At 34.1% G+C, this 21,886-nt stretch overlaps 2 protein-coding genes across 3 annotated transcripts in view; both read left to right on the top strand.

Moving 5' to 3' along the window:
• Window positions 1-1,620, top strand: part of LOC128093352 (uncharacterized) — a 72,309-nt gene extending 70,689 nt beyond the window's left edge. The window contains exon 6 of the mRNA XM_052709863.1: window positions 1,349-1,620. Coding sequence (XP_052565823.1) covers window positions 1,349-1,620 — 272 coding nt within the window. The remainder of the gene's footprint in view (window positions 1-1,348) is intronic.
• LOC120429902 (uncharacterized) overlaps window positions 1-21,886 on the top strand; it is a 170,813-nt gene that overhangs the window by 15,806 nt on the left and 133,121 nt on the right. For both annotated transcript variants that reach the window (XM_039594999.2, XM_052711224.1), the window contains exon 2: window positions 1,349-2,472. In XM_039594999.2, the coding sequence (XP_039450933.1) occupies window positions 1,839-2,472 (634 nt within the window). In that variant the 5' untranslated portion in view covers window positions 1,349-1,838. The remainder of the gene's footprint in view (window positions 1-1,348; window positions 2,473-21,886) is intronic.

The following is a 21,886-nucleotide window of genomic DNA, read 5'->3' as shown; positions in this document are numbered from 1 at the left end:
ACACATCGAGTTTTGTGAAAAAGTTACCTGTTGGCTCGGAATTTGCAAAATAGTTCTAGCTGTCAACATGTATATCCGCCCTTTCTCGTGTTGCTCCAGATTGAAACTTCGAATTGAACATTGAAATAAAACAAATTGTAACTCTGGAAATATTTTTTTTTATGTCTGTAAAATTTAGCAAAAACGACGAATAAATGGCATATAACGTAAGCAAAACTGAAATTGCAAAAAAAAAAGAAATATTTTGGGTAATAAAGTTTCAAGTACTATAAGTGGAAAATAGATTTTCCGAAAAATGGTGAAGTTTTGGAGCTTTGGTGTCTTCAGAAGAGTTGTTGCAAATGGAAAGGGTTAACTTTTGGATTGGTTGAAAATTAGGGTGGTTTACGATTAGGGTGATTTTCAAAATCTAACTTTTCAGGAATATTTTTGAGAATTTTTTTGACTTCTAGAAAGTTGTTGGGCTTGCCAATCCAAGCACAATCAAAATCCCAGGGGTATTTTTATTTAAACTTGAGGTATCTTCATTTGAAAATGTCTGATTTTCAAGCAAAAAGTGTATGGAACCACCCTAACGAAATTCGAAAATTGTCCAAATATATGTTTTTCCATGTAATTCTGCCCTCAAAAATTGAGCCAAAGTGTCAAAAAATTTCACGTAACTTTTCCCATGCAATCTGCAGATTTTCCGGAATCGGTTCCAGAGTGGTCAAAGTTGTAACTTTTTGGCGTAAGAACCTTCCTTGGACTTATACGAACCCAACGCAACAAAGAGCACCTCGATCCGACGTTCCGTATTGAATTGATTCGCGTTCGAACAAAACCGTCGAATTTTTTTATATATATAGATAGATTGTACCTTATCAAAAATTCACAAAACAATCTAACTTTCCATGAATATTTTTGGGATTATAGATTATTATAGATTACCATAAAAGTTTGAATAAATATTTTACTTTTTTTTTTGGTTACATGTCGTTAAAGATGTCCTGCATTTTGATGTTAAAAAAAATATTTCTTCAATCTCAGTAAAATGTTAGCTGAATCGCAATTCATCTAACATTTATTTTTCTATTTGACCTAATTGAACACATTTGAATTTTGTGTCAGGGAGTTAATTTGAACTGCTGCTAATTCAAACAGTAACTCTCTTTTTTTTTTAAATTTGATTTTTGCCTGTATTTTAAGCAGACTTTAGAGTGTCGTTAAATTTCCGTTGAATTCTCAAAAATAAGTAGATATGTACAAAGCTATGACGGCTTTTGAATTGTGTATAAATAAATATCGTCGATTTCTCAAAAGTTTTAAAACATCAATTCATGTTTTCATTTTTTTCTTTCACTTTCAGAATCTGTACTCCAAGCATTAAATCGTCTAATTTCGGTTCGAGGTCACCGACCTTATTTCGAGCCACCCCCTCGCAAAACCCGGCACTCATCGTTCATCACCGCGTACCAGCGAAACCAATCCATCTCGAAACCACGCCGCAGCATCCCCATCATCACACAAAGTGATGATCAACGAAAGTTGCCACCTTCCAAAATAAACCTTAGACATAGATCTTACGCGCGGTTGGAAAAGCCGCTTTTCCGACTGAACTTGCTGTTGTTGTTGTTGTGATTGCGCTGTTTTGAGAGCAAATTATGATTCGCGAACGTGGCTACCGTTACTCGGCCCAAGTGGCGTTCCCGAGATACAGAGACTGCGATGAAGAGTCGGTTTGTTTTTGTTTGTGAATGAACGCCTGAACTGGAGCGGCTGGGATAGACGGAACGGAAGCGGGTGGATCAGGCGGAAGATGTGGCCCCGGAACCGCCAATCTACCGAGACCTGTGAAAATGAGCGTTCCATCACCGCCACCGACATCGTCGTCAGTTGGGCTAAATTTAGACAACGGCATAAATTATGTAAAGTGTGCTACGGCCGACAGCGGCACCGGTGCCACAAATAACCCGTCTGCTGTTCCGTGGCCAGAACCCAGAACCGGTAGCAGCAGCAGAAGCAGTAGCAGAAGCAGTATTAGCATAAGTGGTCCCACCAGTGTTGACGATCCGCAGCAACAAGCCCCCGCCGGGAGTCCCCAAAGTGGACCACGGCGGCCAAAGTCCGGCGGCTGGATGTGGCAGCGGTGGGTCAACCCGTTGCCGTCCTTGGTGTCCTCCCTTGCCCTCGCAGTGTCCCCTTTCCAGCGACGAACCAACGATGGCGGCGGCACCAGTGTTGCCAGCAGCAGCAGTGCAAATCGGTTTAAAAGTGCGGAAGAGGATGGCGTCCGAAAGGGACGCCACCGAAGAAGTAATCGTGAGGTGACACCCTGTGCGTGTGACGCCGGCGGTGGCGTGAAGAAACAAGATGAAGAAGAAAGGCAAGATTGGCCACCGGTTTCGCGGTGGCGCCACCGAAGTGGCGGAATCGACGTGAAGCTGGTGCTGGCCATTACGGTGCTAATTGGCGTTATTGATTACTCGGAAGGTAATTTTCTCTCTCGTATACTGTTCTCGATGAAGTCGCAGTCATGATCTCTTGTTTAAAAAGATTTATTTTTAATCAAAACTCTCAACGGTATCGACAATGTCGTCACCTGGAAGATGGCAATCTAGTAGAATCCCTTCAAAACACCCATAACGTCCGACAAGAGAGCATGACGGCGACGCCGATGTACTCGTGCTCATATCTTGTTTCTGTGGCGCGTGCAATTACTACCACCCCCGACCTCTCCTCTGGGTCTGTAAATGGGATCAGAGATGGGTGTACTTGCGTAGGGAGAGAGAAGTTGACGCGATGGTTTAATGGAACCCTCCGCGCTGAATCGTGCACTGCCTGATGGTGTCACCTGAGTGGGTGACCGAATCTTGCCGCTTGATGAAGGTCGAGCATTGTTTCATCTAGGCGCGCGATATTTTTAGCAGGCCTATTGTGATGTGGAGGTAGTTTTTTGCGATTTCCGTAATTTTCTTAGGAAAGGAAAGGAAATGCTTGTTACGTCCAGGTTCGTCTACGATTTATTTGAAAACCGCACCGAGCAAGTTTTCCTTATTCAAGTATTGTTCTTACAAATAATTTCTTAATAACTTTTTGAAAGAGTAGTCTTTAATTCCCAAGTGAAGGTGAATTAAAGTCTTATAACTATAATTCTCAAATTTTGGTTTATTTTTTACCTCATTTATTGGACAAGTTTGTAATTTTTGAAAATATTGATTATTTTTTTCGAGATTTTCAATTTTTTTATTTGGGCGAAACTATGTCTATTGTGCAAAATATTTACATCAAAAAAGATAAACCTCACTGCAGATTTAATTGTATTTACAGATGAAGAAAAATCAGCTTGGCAAAAAATAAATGAATAAATTACTTCAATTTATCTTTTTAGACTAAGATGATTGCACTGATGGTTACAGAGATACATTATAAATAAAACATTGCGAAAAGTGAGTTAGCCTCTGTTACCTAATTAGTATATAGTGAAAATAAAACTTGTGTGAAATTGTTTGCCCTTTAAGATAAAACTAATTCCGTTTGTCTATCAAGCCTAACAATTAAAAAGCTAGAAAACATATTTTTTACATTTTCAAATATGAAAACTGTTTCTGTGGATTGTGACTTTTTTGCAAGGGTGCTTTCCCTACGTTACATATTTTCAAACTGCAAGATCCGAAAATTTTTCGAAATATTTTTTTTTTCAGAACATGCTTTCGATTTGAAAAATGCGTTTAAAAAAGTCAATTGCAAATATGATTTCGCATCTTAAAATGGATTTTAAAATTTTATGTAAACATATATTTAATATTTTCAAAAAATCTTTTAGTTAACTCAGGTATCGTAAACCGGGGTGACATTGATAGGAATTCAATTTGTTTCTTGAATGTTTTCCTACTGAAAAGGTTTGACTCACGATTATTATTATTTAAACATGTGCTGGGGTAGGCCACACAATGTCCATGCATCTTTTTGGAAAAAAGTTCTTTCAATAGAGTCTAGGGTGACTTTGGTAGTCATAGCATTTCTTGTTATAATTAGATTTAAGGCGTTAAAATTTTATTTTTGCGTCAGATGTACCATTTTTAAGGTTCCTGATATAATTTTTAAGAATAATAGTCTATGTTTACATTTTTTCGACTAAGTTTATAAACTTTTTGACAATATACATACAAATATTAGGAAAATTATAAAAAGTCAGAATTTTGCAAAAAATTAGTCAAAAATAGTTTTGTTTGCAAAATTATTGATTTATATCAAATTTTTAACTTAACTCGGTGAACGAATCAAAAGTTTTCTCATTTAATATGAATTTTGTGAATGATGAACACCGCCTTCTGTTTTTGAAATGATTGTTTTAATTTCCATGAAATTTGTCAATGTTCAAACAAAAAAAAAATCATCAATACAATCATCTGAGTAGGTGGTGTTCATCATGTGAAAGGTATTTAAATCCAGAAATTTTGGAGAAAGTTACTATTTTTTGGAAATTGGGCATTTCACTGTCTATATTGAACCAAAACTGATACTTTTTTTGTGAATTCTAGATTAAATTTTCAAAACAACCTATCCCTCATGGGTTTCCTATGCAGATAGGACCTTTTGAAAATTTAATCTAGAATTGTTCTCTACAATGTAAATATTTTAATATGGCAGAGGATTGACAAAATAATTTGGAGAGCCTATTAAGTTAAAAACAGCTTATTAATGAAATAATCTATGTTTTGCATTGTTTAATGCTCAACTTTGTATCCGTTGCTGTATGTATTGCAAAGAAAAGATTTGTATTAGTTGTCTTGGTTTTTCTAGCTTTGATTTTGGAGTCATTTCAAAGAAATCAAAAAATCTTGTAAATTTGGATCGGAAACTTTTTATTGGAGGTGAAATATTGGTCAAATATGTAAGTTAGAGTCTCCTTAGGCATATTAAAAAGAAATTTGATGGATATAAACATGAATGCACCGATTTTCAGCGACATTTTTGAAGAAATATTCTATATCTTCAAAAAAATCTTCAAAAAAAGTTGCTCTAGACCTTGACGAAATATTTCGGTATGCCACGCAAAATTTCAGAAAAGAGCCAAAAATCAAACATACCAAATTTTTGTATAAAGTTTGTTCTACGAAACACACCGTGAATCAACTTTTTAAACTTTTCAGAATTTTATGAAAACTTCTTCTTGAAGTTTTTTGAACGCTTATCTAACAAGGTCAGTTTGGTTCCATATACCATTCCGTACTTATTTAATTTTTACTCTTCATTTTGCGGGAAAATCTAAATCCTGTCAAAGTCACCCCGGTTTACGGTAGCTGATTTTGCACCATCCTAAAATTAAGCGTAAAATATGATTAATTTTGCATAAATCACTATTGTGGGAATATAATTTACAACTTCATGCTTCACGCTCATTTTTGTAAAAAAAATTAAATAGAAAAACAAAAAAATAAATTAAAAGCTAGGGTTCAGAATTTTGCTCCAATGCAAAGGAGTTAGAAAAAAATAAAGATTTTGCGAGCTTAACCTAAAAAAACATAAGACAAAATGTATCATTAAATCCTTGTTACATTTTAAAAATTATGAAACATTCAAAAATTTACAAAATTTCCATCAATTCTTGGCAAAATTTATCCCCGAGGTTTCACGCTTTTTTCCTATATGCGGTTCGTCCAATTTGATGTTAAATGCTAGAATAAACTTAATTTCAAAATATTTTACCATCGAACTGCAAAACAATTTGTAACGGGTGGTGGTCCTCATCCTTAGGAAGTACAGTAACAACTGAGGTCCTTCGGTCATCGATTCTACGTCAAACCAGCAGGATTCAGATCAAAAGTGCTCCGATTTGGCTCAAATTTGGCTGGGACCTTGCCCAAGATTAAACCCGTTTTTTTTTGCTTGGTGATAAGCGAGGTTCTATCCAAAAAAGGTTGTCAAAAAAATGGCATTTTTAAACTAATTTCGCAAAAATACAACTTTTTTTTTTAAATACCTATTTCCGGAACGGCAATTTTAGCTGGCCACGTTTAAAAAAAACGTGATAAGTCGGGATTTCAATTAAAAATACCAAGACATTTTTAAAACATAGCTGAATCAAATTCCAGATCAAAAGAGAACTTTGTTTGCTGATTTTAAGGTTTTGGGACCTAAGAGCTCACAGCTATACACATGTTTCTGTGATTTTCAGGATGTTTTACGTAACATATCCAAAAATGGTGAATATCCATCAACAGGATTCTGAGATATGATTTTTTAGAAATAAAAACCGGGTTTTCGACGCGCCAAATTATGAGTAAAATCAAGGAAACCTGTATTAAAACTACTAAGCGTTAAAAGTTATAATATACTTAGAGGAAGAGTTTTTTTTTTAAACGTGAGATGAAGTAAAAAAAATGAAATTTTAATAGTTTTTTTGTTAAAATATTACGGTATTATTCCTAACTAACGAGCAGCTATAATGAAACCATTAACAACCGGGCCACAGAAGTCACATTTGAGAAAGTGCAAATTGCAGCGGAGGCGCTTTCGTGTCGCCAATGCAATGCTGAGAGCTGGAAAAAACAAGTGCATAAATCAATGTTCTTCTGATGATCGAGCGATGCTGAATGAACTCTCGCGCTAGCGTTAGCTGGACTTTGCTTCAGTTGGAAACGGGAGGAGGAGAGGAGGTGGCGAATGTGACAGCGTATTACTAATGATGTTTACAGTTGCTTGGGAATTTTTTTGAAAAATGATGGTCACGGGACGAAATCCTTGAAATATGTGGGAAGTTGATCGCACTGATCGAGTTACACTTCTGGAGTTTGCTTTTCAAGTTATGAAATTGAAGTATGATTGATTAAGGCTGGTTTGTTGAGCATGCTTAGAATTGCTTAATTTGTGAGTGATATTTTTGCTTAGATTCAATTAACTCGTAGACTTTTCACAGCTCAACCTATTTCGAGATAAAATAAAACCATAAATAAATTACACTATCTAGTTTCCACGACTGCAAAGCCATCTAGCAAACAAAATTGCTTGAAAACAGTCACAATTTGCCATTCACCGGACAGGGACTGGTTTTAGTACATGATCTTCGACGTTTGCTGTGAATAAATTTGTAGTAATTAAAAAAGTCATGTTTTACCAAGAGGTTGCCACTGGGGAGCTGTTTCAATTTGCTCTCGGTCGGTGTCAACTTTCTCAAACGCGCTCTATTAGGGTGATACTGGCTAGTCACATTCGTTCCGCTCCGTTGTAGATGTTGACACAAGTTTAATTCCACAGGGCAGACAATGAACTTTAATTGGTGTTCAAACATCGTATTTCAACCCCGTCATCGTCGTAATAGTCGTACGGTAACGGTCGGACAAGTGATCCCGCGGGGGTCTATAAAGATCTCACCTCACTTAAGAAGACGGGGGAGAGAGAGGAAGAAAAAAAAAACAAATACAAAAATCAAGAAGAAGCTGCAGTCGCGACACCTAGCGGGGCAATACGGGCAGTAAATAATAAGTTGTTTTCCTGGGCAATAACAATCTGGCACGGAATCTGCTGAAAGTCGGTGAACGTCGACCGGGGGTCGTAGGGGGACGTCCTCATCGTCAACCGTTACCACCCCCTTGGTCCTCTGCCGCTGGTCTCGCGTTTGTAATAAACTAGGTAAATAAACTGGGGAATATTACGGCAACGGATCGCGTAATCTCTTCTGCCAAGTCTCGTCCCCTGCGTGTATGCTTTGGCGGTAAAATTAACCCTCAGCCTGCGTCATCTATCTCCTAACAATTTTGTAAGAATATTGTTAACAGTCACTGGTGTCAAACTTTTTTTGGGATTAAATTTACTGTAAGTTTATTTTTAAAAAATTTAGGAATAATGTCTGAGCAATTCATCAAGAAATCAGTTGATTCATAAATTTCGGCATAATCACAAAAAGTTGATGCAAATTTAGTGTACGTTTTTTGTGATTCAAACTTTATTTAAATATTTTAAACGAAAAAAAAAAAAACAGCTGAGGGTTACCCGAAACCACTCACGCCTAATTCTGCACAATAACGCGTCGCGCGCGCCGCCGCCACTGCTGTCAGTCGTTGCACTTTGCAGCGCAGGGAATGCCCCCTGTTCCAGCACAGCCTGGACTGGATGCACTTTACCGGAATGCCGGCGAAATATCGGCCGTACCACCTCCAGAAGGAGGTTGGGTCTTCAAGAAATTGAAAGGCCTAAAGGAATCGCGCGTAAAGTGGGGGAAAAAAATGAAGAAAAAAAAACCAAGCAGGCAGGTCGCCAGGCCGCGTCAAGCAAAATAATTAAAATCATAAAAAAGTGTAAACCACGAATTCCCCTTCCCTTCCCGGTCGTCGTCGTCACGGCTTGGTTTGGCGAGTCGGCACACATACAGTAGGGGAGTTGTACGTACACAAACGTACCAATTTGTGCATATGGTAATGCTCGCGTATGGGATTTAAGTTTGGTTTTTTATGGTCCTCTACTGGGTCCAAGTGTCTGAGGCTGTCTGTATACCGCCTTGTTGTCAAGTGCATTTTGAGAAGTGTTTGCAAAATTTGTTATTTATTGAGAAACTTTTGCATACTGGTTGAGAACAATTATATTTGCCTGAAATTTTGTGCATATCTTCTCAATGTCCATGCAAGCCATTTTGCACCACGAGTTTTTTTTTAAGATTATAAAAAATATCACCAGGTTCGGGGTTTCTAATCTTTTTGATGCCTTCGGGATGGTTGATGGTTTGTTACAACAGCTCGGGAAAATAGTAATATTTAAAAACAACCTAATTGATTTTAAAAACGAACAATTTGGGAAAAGTTACTACAATAAATTCGCATTACCGAAGTCTGGATAAATTTAGAAATATTGAAAACTTTTTGAGAAGAAATTTGTCAACAAATAAGACATAAATTATTACACAAATCGAGAGTTTTTTTTTAAAGTCCTTTAAGCTATTGTGCTTCATATTTTATAGGACCTATACAACAACAAAAAAACTCTAGAAATAGTACTTACTTTCTTCAAGAAAAAAAGAGGCGAAGCTCCTCAAATTTCCAACTAAACTTTTTTATTCAACGTCGGCGTGCACTTATTGTTCTTCATCGTCACTTCTCAAAGCCTACTAGTTCCTGCCTGGGTGCTGAAAAGACAAAATGCGTAACGTAATTTTTGAAAACTCCCCACTGCTTCTCACTAATACAACTGCACTACAGCTGTAAACATAAATTAAGTTGAAGGCTATGTTCAAGCTCAAGCGTGACTTATTTTGTGTTGCTGAAGTGAATTGTTTTAAAACATTTAGGATCCGTTGATGTTAAAGTTTTCGCTGAAAAATTAGGTGCTTCGCTTTTTTTTCTTCGTAGACTAAACAATGGCCGGCCAAAAGAGCCCTTTTCTGTTTTCCACGTGATGAAAAGTTGTGTCAAAAGCGGGTGGATTTTTGTGAACCGAATGAAAGTTCTGAGATTATGTATCTTTTAAGTGTAGTGATAATATCGGAGTAAGATTATTTAATATTATTTGACAGGTGCCATTCATAGTTATTGTCGCTAACATCTCAAAAACGTCATAATCTAGGTTTTGCGTGAGACATATTGAAATGTCTACCACAAATTATGCCAACCCTCTTCTTGAGATGTGTTGACTTCGAATATCTTAAAAGATCGACGGCATCGTTTCTTTCCTGACAAAATAAATAATAGATCGATCACAATACTTGCCACTTCTTGGTATAATTTAGCGAACAGTAAATTGGTTCCGCTTTGACAGTTCTAAATTGAGGCCGCTTTGACGGTTTCCACGCGAAATCGACCATAAAAATACGATTTTGAACCGGACCATCTCCGATCTTAATAAAACTTGCTGGATCGTTTGTCCTACTCAAATCAACAACTCCTGTGCACTCAGTTTAGTAATTCACAATGGCATTTGAATTTTAGGAATTCTTTAATTTTTAAATTATTGATAATTACGTTTAAATTGAAAAAAATCATATCTTTTGAAGCAGATGTTCAAAAAATCGATCGAAAGTGTGTTTTAACGAAAATCGTGCGCTCTTTTCAATAAAAATATTTCCAAAAGCCGAAACTTTCATTTTCGATCAAAAAACAGCCAAAAATCAAATATTCTTCGAAAATCAGGCTGAATACACCCTTTGATTCAAATTTTGCCATTACCATTCGAAAGAGCGGACAATTTCCCACTTTTCTTCCATTGACACCAAGTTGGAGCGATAGCGTTTTCGAGTGGTTTGTAAATAAAACCTTTTTTCGTTTTTTTTTTTTATTTTTTTCCACAAAATTAAATTACATGTTTTATGGCAAATTTCGTAACAGATCCCATTTTTAAACATAAAATAAAGTTCTGCTTCCGTGTTTTTGAGTTTTTCCTTGACGTACCAGTTTCAAATAAATATAAAAGGAACGAAATAATTACTAAAGATAACCAAAAAAGGTGCATTTAAAGTAACATTTCCTGAACCACTTTTATTATGGAAAAATGGTTATCTAACTCGTCAGTGTTGTTAATACCTGCAAAATAGTTTTTTTTCCTATTTTCGCGTCGCGTCAGGGTGGTTCAAAGATGTCAATTTTGAGTATTTTTTTTAATAATCATTGTCAAACGCCGTGGTAAATTGTCCGCTCTTTCGAATGGTAATGGCAAAATTTGAATCAAAGGGTGTATTCAGCCTGATTTTCAAAGAATATTTGATTTTTGGCTGTTTTTTGATCGAAAATGAATGTTTTTACTTTTGGAAATATTTTTTTTGAAAAGATCGCACGATTTTCGTTAAAACACACTTTCGATCGATGTTTTGAACATCTGTTTCAAAAGATATGATTTTTTCAATTTAAACGTAATTATCAATAATTTAAAAACTAAAGAATCCCTAAAATTCAAATGCCATTGTGAATTACTAAACTGAGTGCACAGGAGTTGTTGATTTGAGTAGGACAAACGATCCAGCAAGTTTTATTAAGATCGGAGATGGTCCGGATTTTGAGTGGTTGATTTCGCGTGGAAACCGTCCTTTGCGAACCACTATTCTGCACCCAGGTTTCTGCATTTGATTCGAAGCCATAGCTACTTTTAGGTAAAAAAAAACCTTCAAAAAACACTCGATTATTCGGTTATTTTCGTGTTTGTTTATGCATTTTAAGAATACTTCTTGAAATACTTTGAAAATCGTACATTTAGTTTCTGAGATGCAGCCTCACAAAAAATTCGAATCGATGAAAATATCTTTTTCGAAGTGTCACCTAATTAGCCTGAAATTTTTAACTGATCTTTTCTCGGAAAGTTTCGGATCGACTTTCAATGTCAAAAAAAGAAAATATTGCGAAATTTTGCTATCGTTTCAATTTTTATATTTAATATTTTTTGAATATTTCAAAAACTGTACAAATGTGGAACAATCTCTGAAATTACTTAAAATATCTATTTGGAGTAGAGCGTCCAATTTCACGGGAATACCCAGGATAACCTGACAAAAAATATTACCCGTTTCCCGGGAATTCCCGAAATTCAAAGCGCCAAAAAACTTTTTTGCGTTAATGTTTAAAAAAATAAAAAATAATAATGGGAGAACTAATTAGTTATTTTTTAAAGAGAGAAAATTGCAGGATTTTTTTTTTCATATATTTCAAATATATTTTTAGTGGTGCTTTTCTTTCATGGAGTAATTTGTAAATGCAAAAGCTAAAAGAAATCGAAAATGTATACTTAAAAGTAGCTTTTGCTTAAAATCTGTACACTTCATAAAAAAAAAAACAATAAATAGATATAAAGTACTTTTCGATTGCAAATTCAATTTTGCCTAAACATTTATTTGTCCGGGTTATCGATATTTTTCAAATAACACGATTAAAAAATAAATGAATTGAAATGCAAATACAACAAGATTTGGCACCTGCACGCACTATAACTCAGAAGAGGTCTAGAGTTTTTTTTTAAAAGGTTCAATAAACCAAATTTCCAGTTTTTGCTTTTTGGGTGTTTTTGAAACCGCCTTGAGACAGGGATATTAAAAAACACCCAAAAAGCAAAAACTTAAAATTTGGTTTATTGGACGTTTTCAAAAAAACACTCCAGAAGTCTTTTTGAACATAAAAAATCAAATAAAAAAATTGTTTTTTTTTTTTGGAAACTAAACTATAAACGAAAAAAAGTAAAATTAAAAAATCGTTTTTCTTGTTCCGTTTTACCGTTTACCAACTTTGCCGAAGACACTAAATGGCTTCTTTTAACATAGGAAATGCATGGGCAAAGTTTCATCCAAATAAAAAAATACAAAGAAAAGTTGATTTGCGAAATCGTGGACACAAATTTTGAAATAAAATGGTTTATAAAAAATAGTAAACATTTTTTTCCGATGCTGTATTTTAGTTACCGTTAGTTTATTCTTAAAAGAAAAACAATAAATAAACGTTTTTAAGGTATACTGAGATATATGAAACTTTAATTGTTTTGTACAAAAAATAACACGTCCAGTTGGATGTAACTTAGAATTGGTTTATGCTTTTAACTTTGTTTTGAATTTTAATTGTTGAAAGTTTGGCTTTCATCTGAAATTCATTAAATTTATGTTTATAAACAATAAAAAAAAACAGATTCAGAAAAGTGCTCTTGCTCTTGCTAATTGTAGGTTAATCAAGGGAGATTCTTGAAAAAAAAAACAAGGTTGAATTTAAAATATTAGTTAGGCATTTGAAAATATTTTTCAAATTTTATGTCGCCCCTCTTCAAAATTGGTTCGTAAAATTGGGGGGCAAGTTTTTTTTATAAAATTGAAAAATTTCAAATGGAAATAGATGTCTCACCAACTCAAAACAATCTAAAATGCCTTTTTTTGCATGATATCTAGCTTGTTTGGGCTTGTATAAAAATATGTTGAACTTTTATGAATTTAAAATGTTCAGCACGGCAAAAACTTATTGGTGGTTTTTTTTTTAATTTCTGTGTAACGAAATAAGTTTCGGTTGGAGTTTTTTAAAATATTATTTTAATGAAGTTTTTTGGAAATGTTTGTAACAAGCTCAAATGTCTGTGAAACACAAATAAATCTGCGCACCTCGTTTCTCAGAAAAATAAAATTTTCGTCAATACTTACAAATTTTTGAAACTTATATTTGCAAAACAACTGATGTATATTGCATTTTACAACATTTTTTTCATTCAAATGTTGAAACCATGGCCATGGCTTTTGATATAAGAACTACTAATCCAGATTTATCCGTGTCCCAAGAGGGCATTTAATTGTTTAACATTCCAACGCCCAAGGCTCCAAAAAAGTTGGAACGGTAACTCAATGGTTCTCGGGCATAACTCAACCAATCAAGATGATTCTTCTTTCCAGTGATTTGTTAGGATGTCTAGATGATTCTAGACCTTTGCAGAACTTAATTTGATCAAATCTGTAATTTTTGCGATCAAAAACTTCGTTCCAACTTTTTTTTTCGGGTGTAAAAAAAAATTCGCCGAAAATTCCGCGGAGGCAGTCGTTTAAAAAAAGTTGGAACGATGTTTTCAGTCGCAGAAATTACAGATTTGTTCAAATCAAGTTCTGCAAAATTTTAGGATCATCTAGACATTCTTACAAATCACTGGGAACAAGAATTGTCCCGATTGGTTGAGTTATGCCCGAGAACGGGCGTGTTGAAGTTACCGTTCCAACTTTTTTGGGAGGCTTGGGCGTCCGTGTAAGTTGGGCATGCGTTGGGCGTTCCAGTGTTAAATTTAGAATATGTTGAAGTATTTGTTATTCACAAAACTTTTGTCACGGAGATATTTTTTTAAATTCATTATTTAAAAAAAATACAATTTGCAGACATAATTTTTACAAGCAAAATCACATGCCAATAAAATACTAGTGTAATGATTGCCAATTTGTGATAATATTGTTTTCAAATAGTAGTGAAAATTTTGTACATTTTTTCTTCAAAAACCTATCATTTAGTAAATATTTCAAAATTCTTTAATTTTACAACTGAATGGTCAAATTTTAAATTAAACCTCTATTACTAAACATTTGAGCAAAATATGACTTTTTCTCGAAAGTGTCAGTTTGGCCATTACTTTGCCTTTTTATCCATTTGTACAACCCAACCTGACTTGAAACGTGGCAATAAAAAGACTTCTTATGACGCGCACCAAACTTCCAACGGATCTCTCCCTCTCGATTGAACAGAGTTGCCGGCCATCCAGATGAGGGGGCGGACTTGGTGTCTTCTCATCGTCGTCGTCGTCGTATTACATCACCGGATCAACAGCGCCACGGTCAGTGGCCAAGGGTTCCCCTGGACGTTGCTTCACGGTGGCGTAGGGTTTCGAATGTTTGGCTTTCGCGGGCGCGGGATTCTTGTGATTTATACCCTTAAACGCATTATTTATAGCGTGTTTTCGTAAGTAATAAGTAAATAAAGTGTGGTGGCTGTGTGCAAGCGGTGATTCATTACTTTGTTGCCAGAATAATGAAGCAGCGCCTCTTCTGTGCAGAACGCAGAACCTGCTGCAACTTTGTGGGCCATTATACAAATTGCAGAGAGAGAAAAAAAAATCACTCTGGCAAGTAATTTGCGCAAACGATGCCAGTACCTTGGTCGTCCTTGTCACCAGGATTACTATTATCCCCCCCGGGGGCCTACACAAGAACTCTCACTTGAACACGAAACCGAACCTGCCTCAACACTCTCGCACACTGCTCGGAAGCCCTGCAGGGCCTGAATATTGCCCTAATTTCTGATTCTCACACAGAGGCTGACTTTTTCCAACCCTTTTTTTTTCGCTTCGCACAAGAGATGCAGAAGGGCAGCAAGGGCTCGAAACCGAAGAGAGAGAAAAATAAAACACCAGAAATATCTGGTTCAGTGGGGAAAAACGATGAAAAACCTAGATTCCCGGCCGGCCCTGGGAGGACGGACGGGCGGGGAAGCGGGCGCACTTCCGGGCAAAGTCAACACCGCGCCACACCGTCTTGGGCTGTTTGAAAAATGAAAATGAGAATTTCTTCCTTTTCTGCTTCAAAGAACTTGTGTGTGTGTGTGTTGTGTCCTAGGAGGCCATGCTAGGATAGAATGCACTTTCGCCGCAAGGATGTTCCACACAACCGGGGAGAGGAAATCTTGGCCCTTGCCAAGAAACCGCCCATCAGAATTAATGTCAGTGGTGTTGGGTTGGGTTCAAAGGGAAACCGGAAAAGCGCCAGTGGCGTGCTTGGGAAAAAAGTTAAGAAGGATAAAATTGTGTTGAAAAAAATAAACAGGAACGTTGCTTGAAAAATTATAACCAATGAAAGTGAAAAAAAATATTTTAGTTAGGAAAAAGCATTTCACAAAAAAAAAAATAGCTTTTATTAGATAACATTGTAAACGATTATTTTGATATTGTAAATCAAACTGGGCACATCTAATAATGTTTTTAAATTATAGTACACAGATCACAGTAGAAGAATTCACAGTTGTACAACCATAATTTTAGCTTTCATTTAAAATTTAAAGTCAAAGGTTAAAGTTGAAATAATTTTATTCATTTATTTTTTGCTCTTTTTGCCTTCGACATTAGCAGATTTTACATGAAGTCTTTGCATGTAAAATTTGTACCTCCCTAAATGGTTTGTAAAACAAAATAACAACAACAAAAACAACTTAATCCACAGATACAATCAAATGGAACACAAAAACACAAGTATGTATTAAGAACAGAAAACAGTAAAAAATTAAAAAAACAAATTTTAAAAGTGGATTCTAAATCAACGATTGGACAAAGAATAAAGTACAAAAGATAAATAGGATAAAATTATTTAATCTTGAGAATATTTTATCATTCAAGTTTGATAGTAATAAAAAATCTAAAAAGCCGCTTTGTGATATTTTTGCAATCGTTTTCAAAGAGCCCAACATTTTTTATGATTTTGTTTAGGATTTGTGCAGCAATGTTTTCAAGTCTAAGGCCTAAAAAAATTATTTAAATTTACGGATTAAATCATTAAACGACATAATTATTTCATATTGTGATACGATTTAAACTTTTAAACGATATATTTAATTTGTTTAATTTAATTCAACTTGTAAACGATATAATAATTTGCTAATAATTTATCAAAATGAATCCCAATGAATTTAAATATAAAAAAGTTGCAAAAATATGTCTTTGATTATTCCTTCAAACCTTGTTGAATTGCAATTTTTGTAAGAAAATAATCATTCGTATCATAATTCAAAAATCTTTTTTAAGAAAGTTTCTCTGTTTGGAAAAAGTTTCTAAAACATGGTTTAATATTTTATTATTGTTTTACGTTACAAAAAAAACAGGTAAAAAATAAAAAAAGAAATTTTAAATAAATTGAGATTGTCTCATCAAGATGTGAGCAAACACTTTGTTTAATATTTTGAAAAAAAAAGTTTTTAAAAAAGCTTTCAAGGCCATACCACAAAAATAAGGACTGAAACATATTTATACATCTAGAAGTTGATATTGTTATAAAGACGATTGATTTGTATGGTACTTTCCAAATATTACACGGAGAAAAAAGAGTTCCTAAAATCGTGAACAAGCGTTCATGAATTTGGGAACCACGAACAAAGTGTTCAAATTTCATGGTACGTTTTTCAAAATCGTACCATGAGAGCAATTCTCTACGAAATCGGTCTTTTTTCTTCAATTTTAATTTTTGTATTTTTTAATCCGGCTGAAACTTTTTTGGTGCCTTCGGTATGCCCAAAGAAGCCATTTTGCATCATTAGTTTGTCCATATAATTTTCCATACAAATTTGGCAGCTGTCCATACAAAAATGATGTATGAAAATTCAAAAATCTGTATCTTTTGAAGGAATTTTTTGATCGATTTGGTGTCTTCGGCAAAGTTGTAGGTATGGATACGGACTACACTGGAAAAAATAATACACGGTAAAAAAAAATTTGGTGATTTTTTTATTTAACTTTTTATCACTAAAACTTGATTTACAAAAAAACACTATTTTTAATTTTTTTTATTTTTTGATATGTTTTAGAAGACATAAAATGCCAACTTTTCAGAAATTTCCAGGTTGTGCAAAAAATCACTGACCGAGTTATGAATTTTTTAATCAATACTGATTTTTTTCAAAAAATCGAAATTTTGGTCGTAAAAATTTTTCAACTTCATTTTTCGATGTAAAATCAAATTTGCAATCAAAAAGTACTTTACTAAAATTATGATAAAGTGCACCGTTTTCAAGTTATAGCCATATTTAAGTGACTTTTTTGAAAATAGTCGCAGTTTTTCATTTTTTTAAATTAGTGCACATGTTTGCCCAGTTTTGAAAAAAATATTTTTGAAAAGCTGAGAAAATTCTCTATATTTTGCTTATTCGGACTATGTTGATACGACCTTTAGTTGCTGAGATATTGCAATGCAAAGGTTTAAAAACAGGAAAATTGATGTTTTCTAAGTTTCACCCAAACAACCCACCATTTTCTATCGTCAATATCTCAGCAACTAATGGTCCGATTTTCAATGTTAATATATGAAACAATTGTGAAATTTTCCGATCTTTTCGAAAAAAATATTTTTGGAATTTTCAAATCAAGACAAACATTTTAAAAGGGCGTAATATTGAATGTTTGGCCTTTGTGAAATGTTAGTCTTGATTTGAAAATTCCAAAAATATTTTTTTCGAAGAGATCGGAAAATTTCACAAATGTTTCATATATTAACATTGAAAATCGGACCATTAGTTGCTGAGATATTGACGATAGAAAATGGTGGGTTGTTTGGGTGAAACTTAGAAAACATCAATTTTCCTGTTTTTAAACCTTTGCATTGCAATATCTCAGCAACTAAAGGTCGTATCAACAAAGTCCAAATAAGCAAAATATAGAGAATTTTCTCAGCTTTTCAAAAATATTTTTTTCAAAACTGGGCAAACATGTGCACTAATTTAAAAAAATGAAAAACTGCGACTATTTTCAAAAAAGTCACTTAAATATGGCTATAACTTGAAAACGGTGCACTTTATCAAAATTTCAGTAAAGTACTTTTTGATTGCAAATTTGATTTTACATCGAAAAATGAAGTTGAAAAATTTTTACGACCAAAATTTCGATTTTTTGAAAAAATCAGTATTGATTAAAAAATTCATAACTCGGTCAGTGATTTTTTGCACAACCTGGAAATTTCTGAAAAGTTGGCATTTTATGCCTTCTAAAACATATCAAAAAATAAAAAAAATTAAAAATAGTGTTTTTTTGTAAATCAAGTTTTAGTGATAAAAAGTTAAATAAAAAAATCACCAAATTTTTTTTACCGTGTATTATTTTTTTCCAGTGTAGTCCGTATCCATACCTACAACTTTGCCGAAGACACCAAATCGATCAAAAAATTCCTTCAAAAGATACAGATTTTTGAATTTTCATACATCATTTTTGTATGGACAGCTGCCGAATTTGTATGGAAAATTATATGGACAAACTAATGATGCAAAATGGCTTCTTTGGGCATACCGAAGGCACCAAAAAAGTTTCAGTCGGATTAAAAAATACAAAAAAAATCGAATGACCGAAATCCTAGAGAACTGCTCATGAGATTTGAACACTTTGTTCGAGGTTCTCATTTTCATGAACGCTTGTTCACGATTTTGGGAACTCTTTTTTCTCCGTGTACATTAAACATGCAAAATAACTTAATTTGAATTGTCCCTATAACAACCTACAACTTTATCGAAGCAAGTTGAACGTTTGAAATTGTCCTTAAACTTTGCCGAAGACACTAAATCGATCAGAAAGTCTCTTCTCAAGATAAAGAATTTAATGAGCAGTTCTCTACGAAATCGATCATTCTTTTTTAATTTTTGTATTTTTTAATTTTTTAATCAGGCTGAAACCTTTTTGGTGCCTTCGGTATACTCAAAGAAGGCATTTTGCATCATTAGTTTGTCCATATAATTTTCCATACAAATTTGGCAGCTGTCCATACAAAATTGATGTATGAAAATTCAAAAATTTGTACCTTTTGAAGGAAATTTTTGATCGATCGATTTGGTGTCTTCAGCAAAGTTGTAGGAATGGATAAGGACTACACTAAAAAAGATGGTACACGGTAAAAAAATTGGGTGATTTTTATTTTCACTTTTTGTCACTTGAACTTGATTTGCAAAAAAAAAAACTATTTTTGTTTGTTTTTTTTTTTTTGATATGTTTTAGAGGACATCAAATGCCAACTTTTCAGAAATTTCCAGGTTGTGCAAAAAATTATTGACCGAGTTATAATTTTTTAAATGAATACAGATTTTTTCAAAAAATTGAAATATTGGTCGCAACAATTTTTCAACTTCATTTTTCGATTTAAAATCAAATTTTAAATCAAAAAGTACTTCAATGAAATTTTGATAAAGGCCACTGTTTTCAAGTTATAGCCATCTTTGGGTAACTTTTTTGAAAAAAGTCTCAGTATTTTTTTTTAATTAGTGCACATGTTTGCCTACTTTTGAAAAAAATATTTTTGAAGAGCTGAGAAAATTCTCTATATTTTGCTTTTTTGAACTTTGTTGATACGACCTTTAGTTGCTGAGATATGCAAAGGTTTAAAGGCAAAGGTTTAAAAACCGGAAAATTGATGTTTTCTAGGTCTCATCCAAACAACTCACCATTTTCTAATGTCGATATTTCAGCAACTAATGGTCCGATTTGCAATGTTAAAATATGAAACATTCGTGAAATTTTTCGATCTTTTCAAAAACTATATTTTAAAAAAATTTAAAACAAGACTAACATTTCAAAAGAGCGTAATTAATTTGTTTGATGTTTTTGTAACTTGGTCCATTAGTTGCTGAGATATCGGCGTTATAAAATGGTGGGTTCTTGGGTGAGACTTAGAAAACATCAATTTTCCTGTTTTTTAAACCTTTGCATGGCAATATCTCAGCAACTAAAGGTCCTATTAAAAGAAAGGTCGTATCGACAATGTCCAAAAAGCCAAATATACAGAAATTTCTCAGCTTTTCAAAAATATTTTTCCAAATGAAAAACTGCGACTATTTTCAAAAAAGTTACCTAACGCTGGCTATAACTTGAAAACGGTGCACTTTTTCAAAATTTCACAAAAGTACTTTTTGATTGCAAATTTGATTTTACATTGAAAAATGAAGTTGAAAATGTTTGCGACCAATATTTCGATTTTTTGAAAAAAAACTGCATTCATTTTATCATTCATAACTCGGTCAATGATTTTTTGATCAACCAGGAAATTTCTGAAAAGTTGGCATTTGATGTCCTCTACAACACATAAAAAAACAAAAATAAAAATAGGGTTTTTTCGCAAATCATGTTTTAGTGACAAAAAGTGAATTTAAAAATCACACATTTTTTTTCCGTAAATAATGTTTTCCAGTGTAGTTCGTATCCATACCTACAACTTTGCCGAAGACACCAAATCGATCAAAAAATTCCTTCAAAAGATCAGATTTTTGAATTTTCATACATCATTTTTGTATGGACAGCTGCCAAATTTGTATGGAAAATTATATGAACGAACTAATTATGCAAAATGGCTTCTCTTGGTATACCGAAGGCACGAAAAAAGTTTCAGCCTGATTAAAAAATACAAATGAAATCGAATGACCGAAATCTGAGAGAATTGCTCTAATGCATTTGCTCCCAAAATTGTATGGAGACTTGTATGGAAAACAAATTATGCAAAATTACCCCTTTTCCACAGGGAATGCATGAACAAAGTTACATCCGAATAAAGAAAAGAAAATTTAAAACCACGAAAAAATTGCGAAATCGTAGAGAGCTACTCTTTGTCTCTATCAACGAGGTTAAAATATTTGAAAATGTACTGGATGTTTGAACATTTAAGATTTTTCAAACGAGTTTTGAGATTGCAAAAGCCACAAGAGGAAAAAATCTTGTTTAATTTTTCCCCTTTTAGTTTTGGAGGTACGAAGGTAAAATATACTGAATCAGTTTTACCTTCAACAGATTAGATTCAACGTTCAATTGTTTTTACTTTGATATTATTTTCCCAATTCTTATATTTTCAAACTACGTCCTTTTTTTTCTCAAACTTTCCCCACGTGGATTACGACACATGTTCTACTAGCTGTTTCCAACCCCCTTTTTGGCCTTTCATGGCTGCACATGAAAGACATTCTCGTTCCGGTGAGCCCAACCCAACTTCTTCCGAGTTGCGGCTCTCGTGGTTCAGCATAGTAAATCAGCGGTTGAAAAGAAAAGTGTCATGATCTAACCACTTTCCGTTCCTCCTCTAGTTAGTTGCAACAAAAAAAAAGTCCTAGGTTAGCTCTTTTGGGAAATTCCCACCGCTAGGAAAAATCCCCCACCAGTGAAAGCAGCCAGATAAAATCTCAATCTAAATTCTCATTATCCCTGCCAGAAGCTACATCGGTGCAAGAAATCACTCGCCGGAACGACGTGTGAAATGTTATCAAATCTCTTTTGCAAACTGGCGTGTGTGTGTGTGTGTGTGTGTGTGAATTGTAAAGGTAGTTTTTATTGCCCTACCGCCCCACGGTTGGGACTTTTCCCCCGCGAGACGATTGATTTGAATTCGTCCTGACTGGGACGAGAGTGTAAAGTGGAGTGGTATTTATAGAGCTTCGGGGAAATTCATTCATCCTTTCTACCCCAGTGGAACACGTTTCTGCACTTTTCGAATATTCCGAGACTTTACACTACAACTGAAGTCGGTGCTTGAAGAGGGGAATGCAGGAGTACGGCAACTGCAGACTTTCGATTCATGTGTGTAATGCATTTCACACTTACTGTTTTTTTTCACGTTGTGTGTCTCACGTGGATTTCCTAATAAGAAGGGTGGGAAAAATGGGAATTATTTGAAATAGTAAAAACTATTTAAACCACTCCTTAAACATTAAAAAAAATAATTCGAACTATAAGAAATTAAATTGAATGCTCCTTGAAGCTCATTTTA

The sequence above is a fragment of the Culex pipiens genome, chromosome 3 (assembly GCF_016801865.2).
Source record: "Culex pipiens pallens isolate TS chromosome 3, TS_CPP_V2, whole genome shotgun sequence".
NCBI lineage: Eukaryota > Metazoa > Arthropoda > Insecta > Diptera > Culicidae > Culex > Culex pipiens.
Note: the sequence above shows the minus strand (reverse complement) of the source record. Positions and strands in the feature narration are given on the sequence as shown.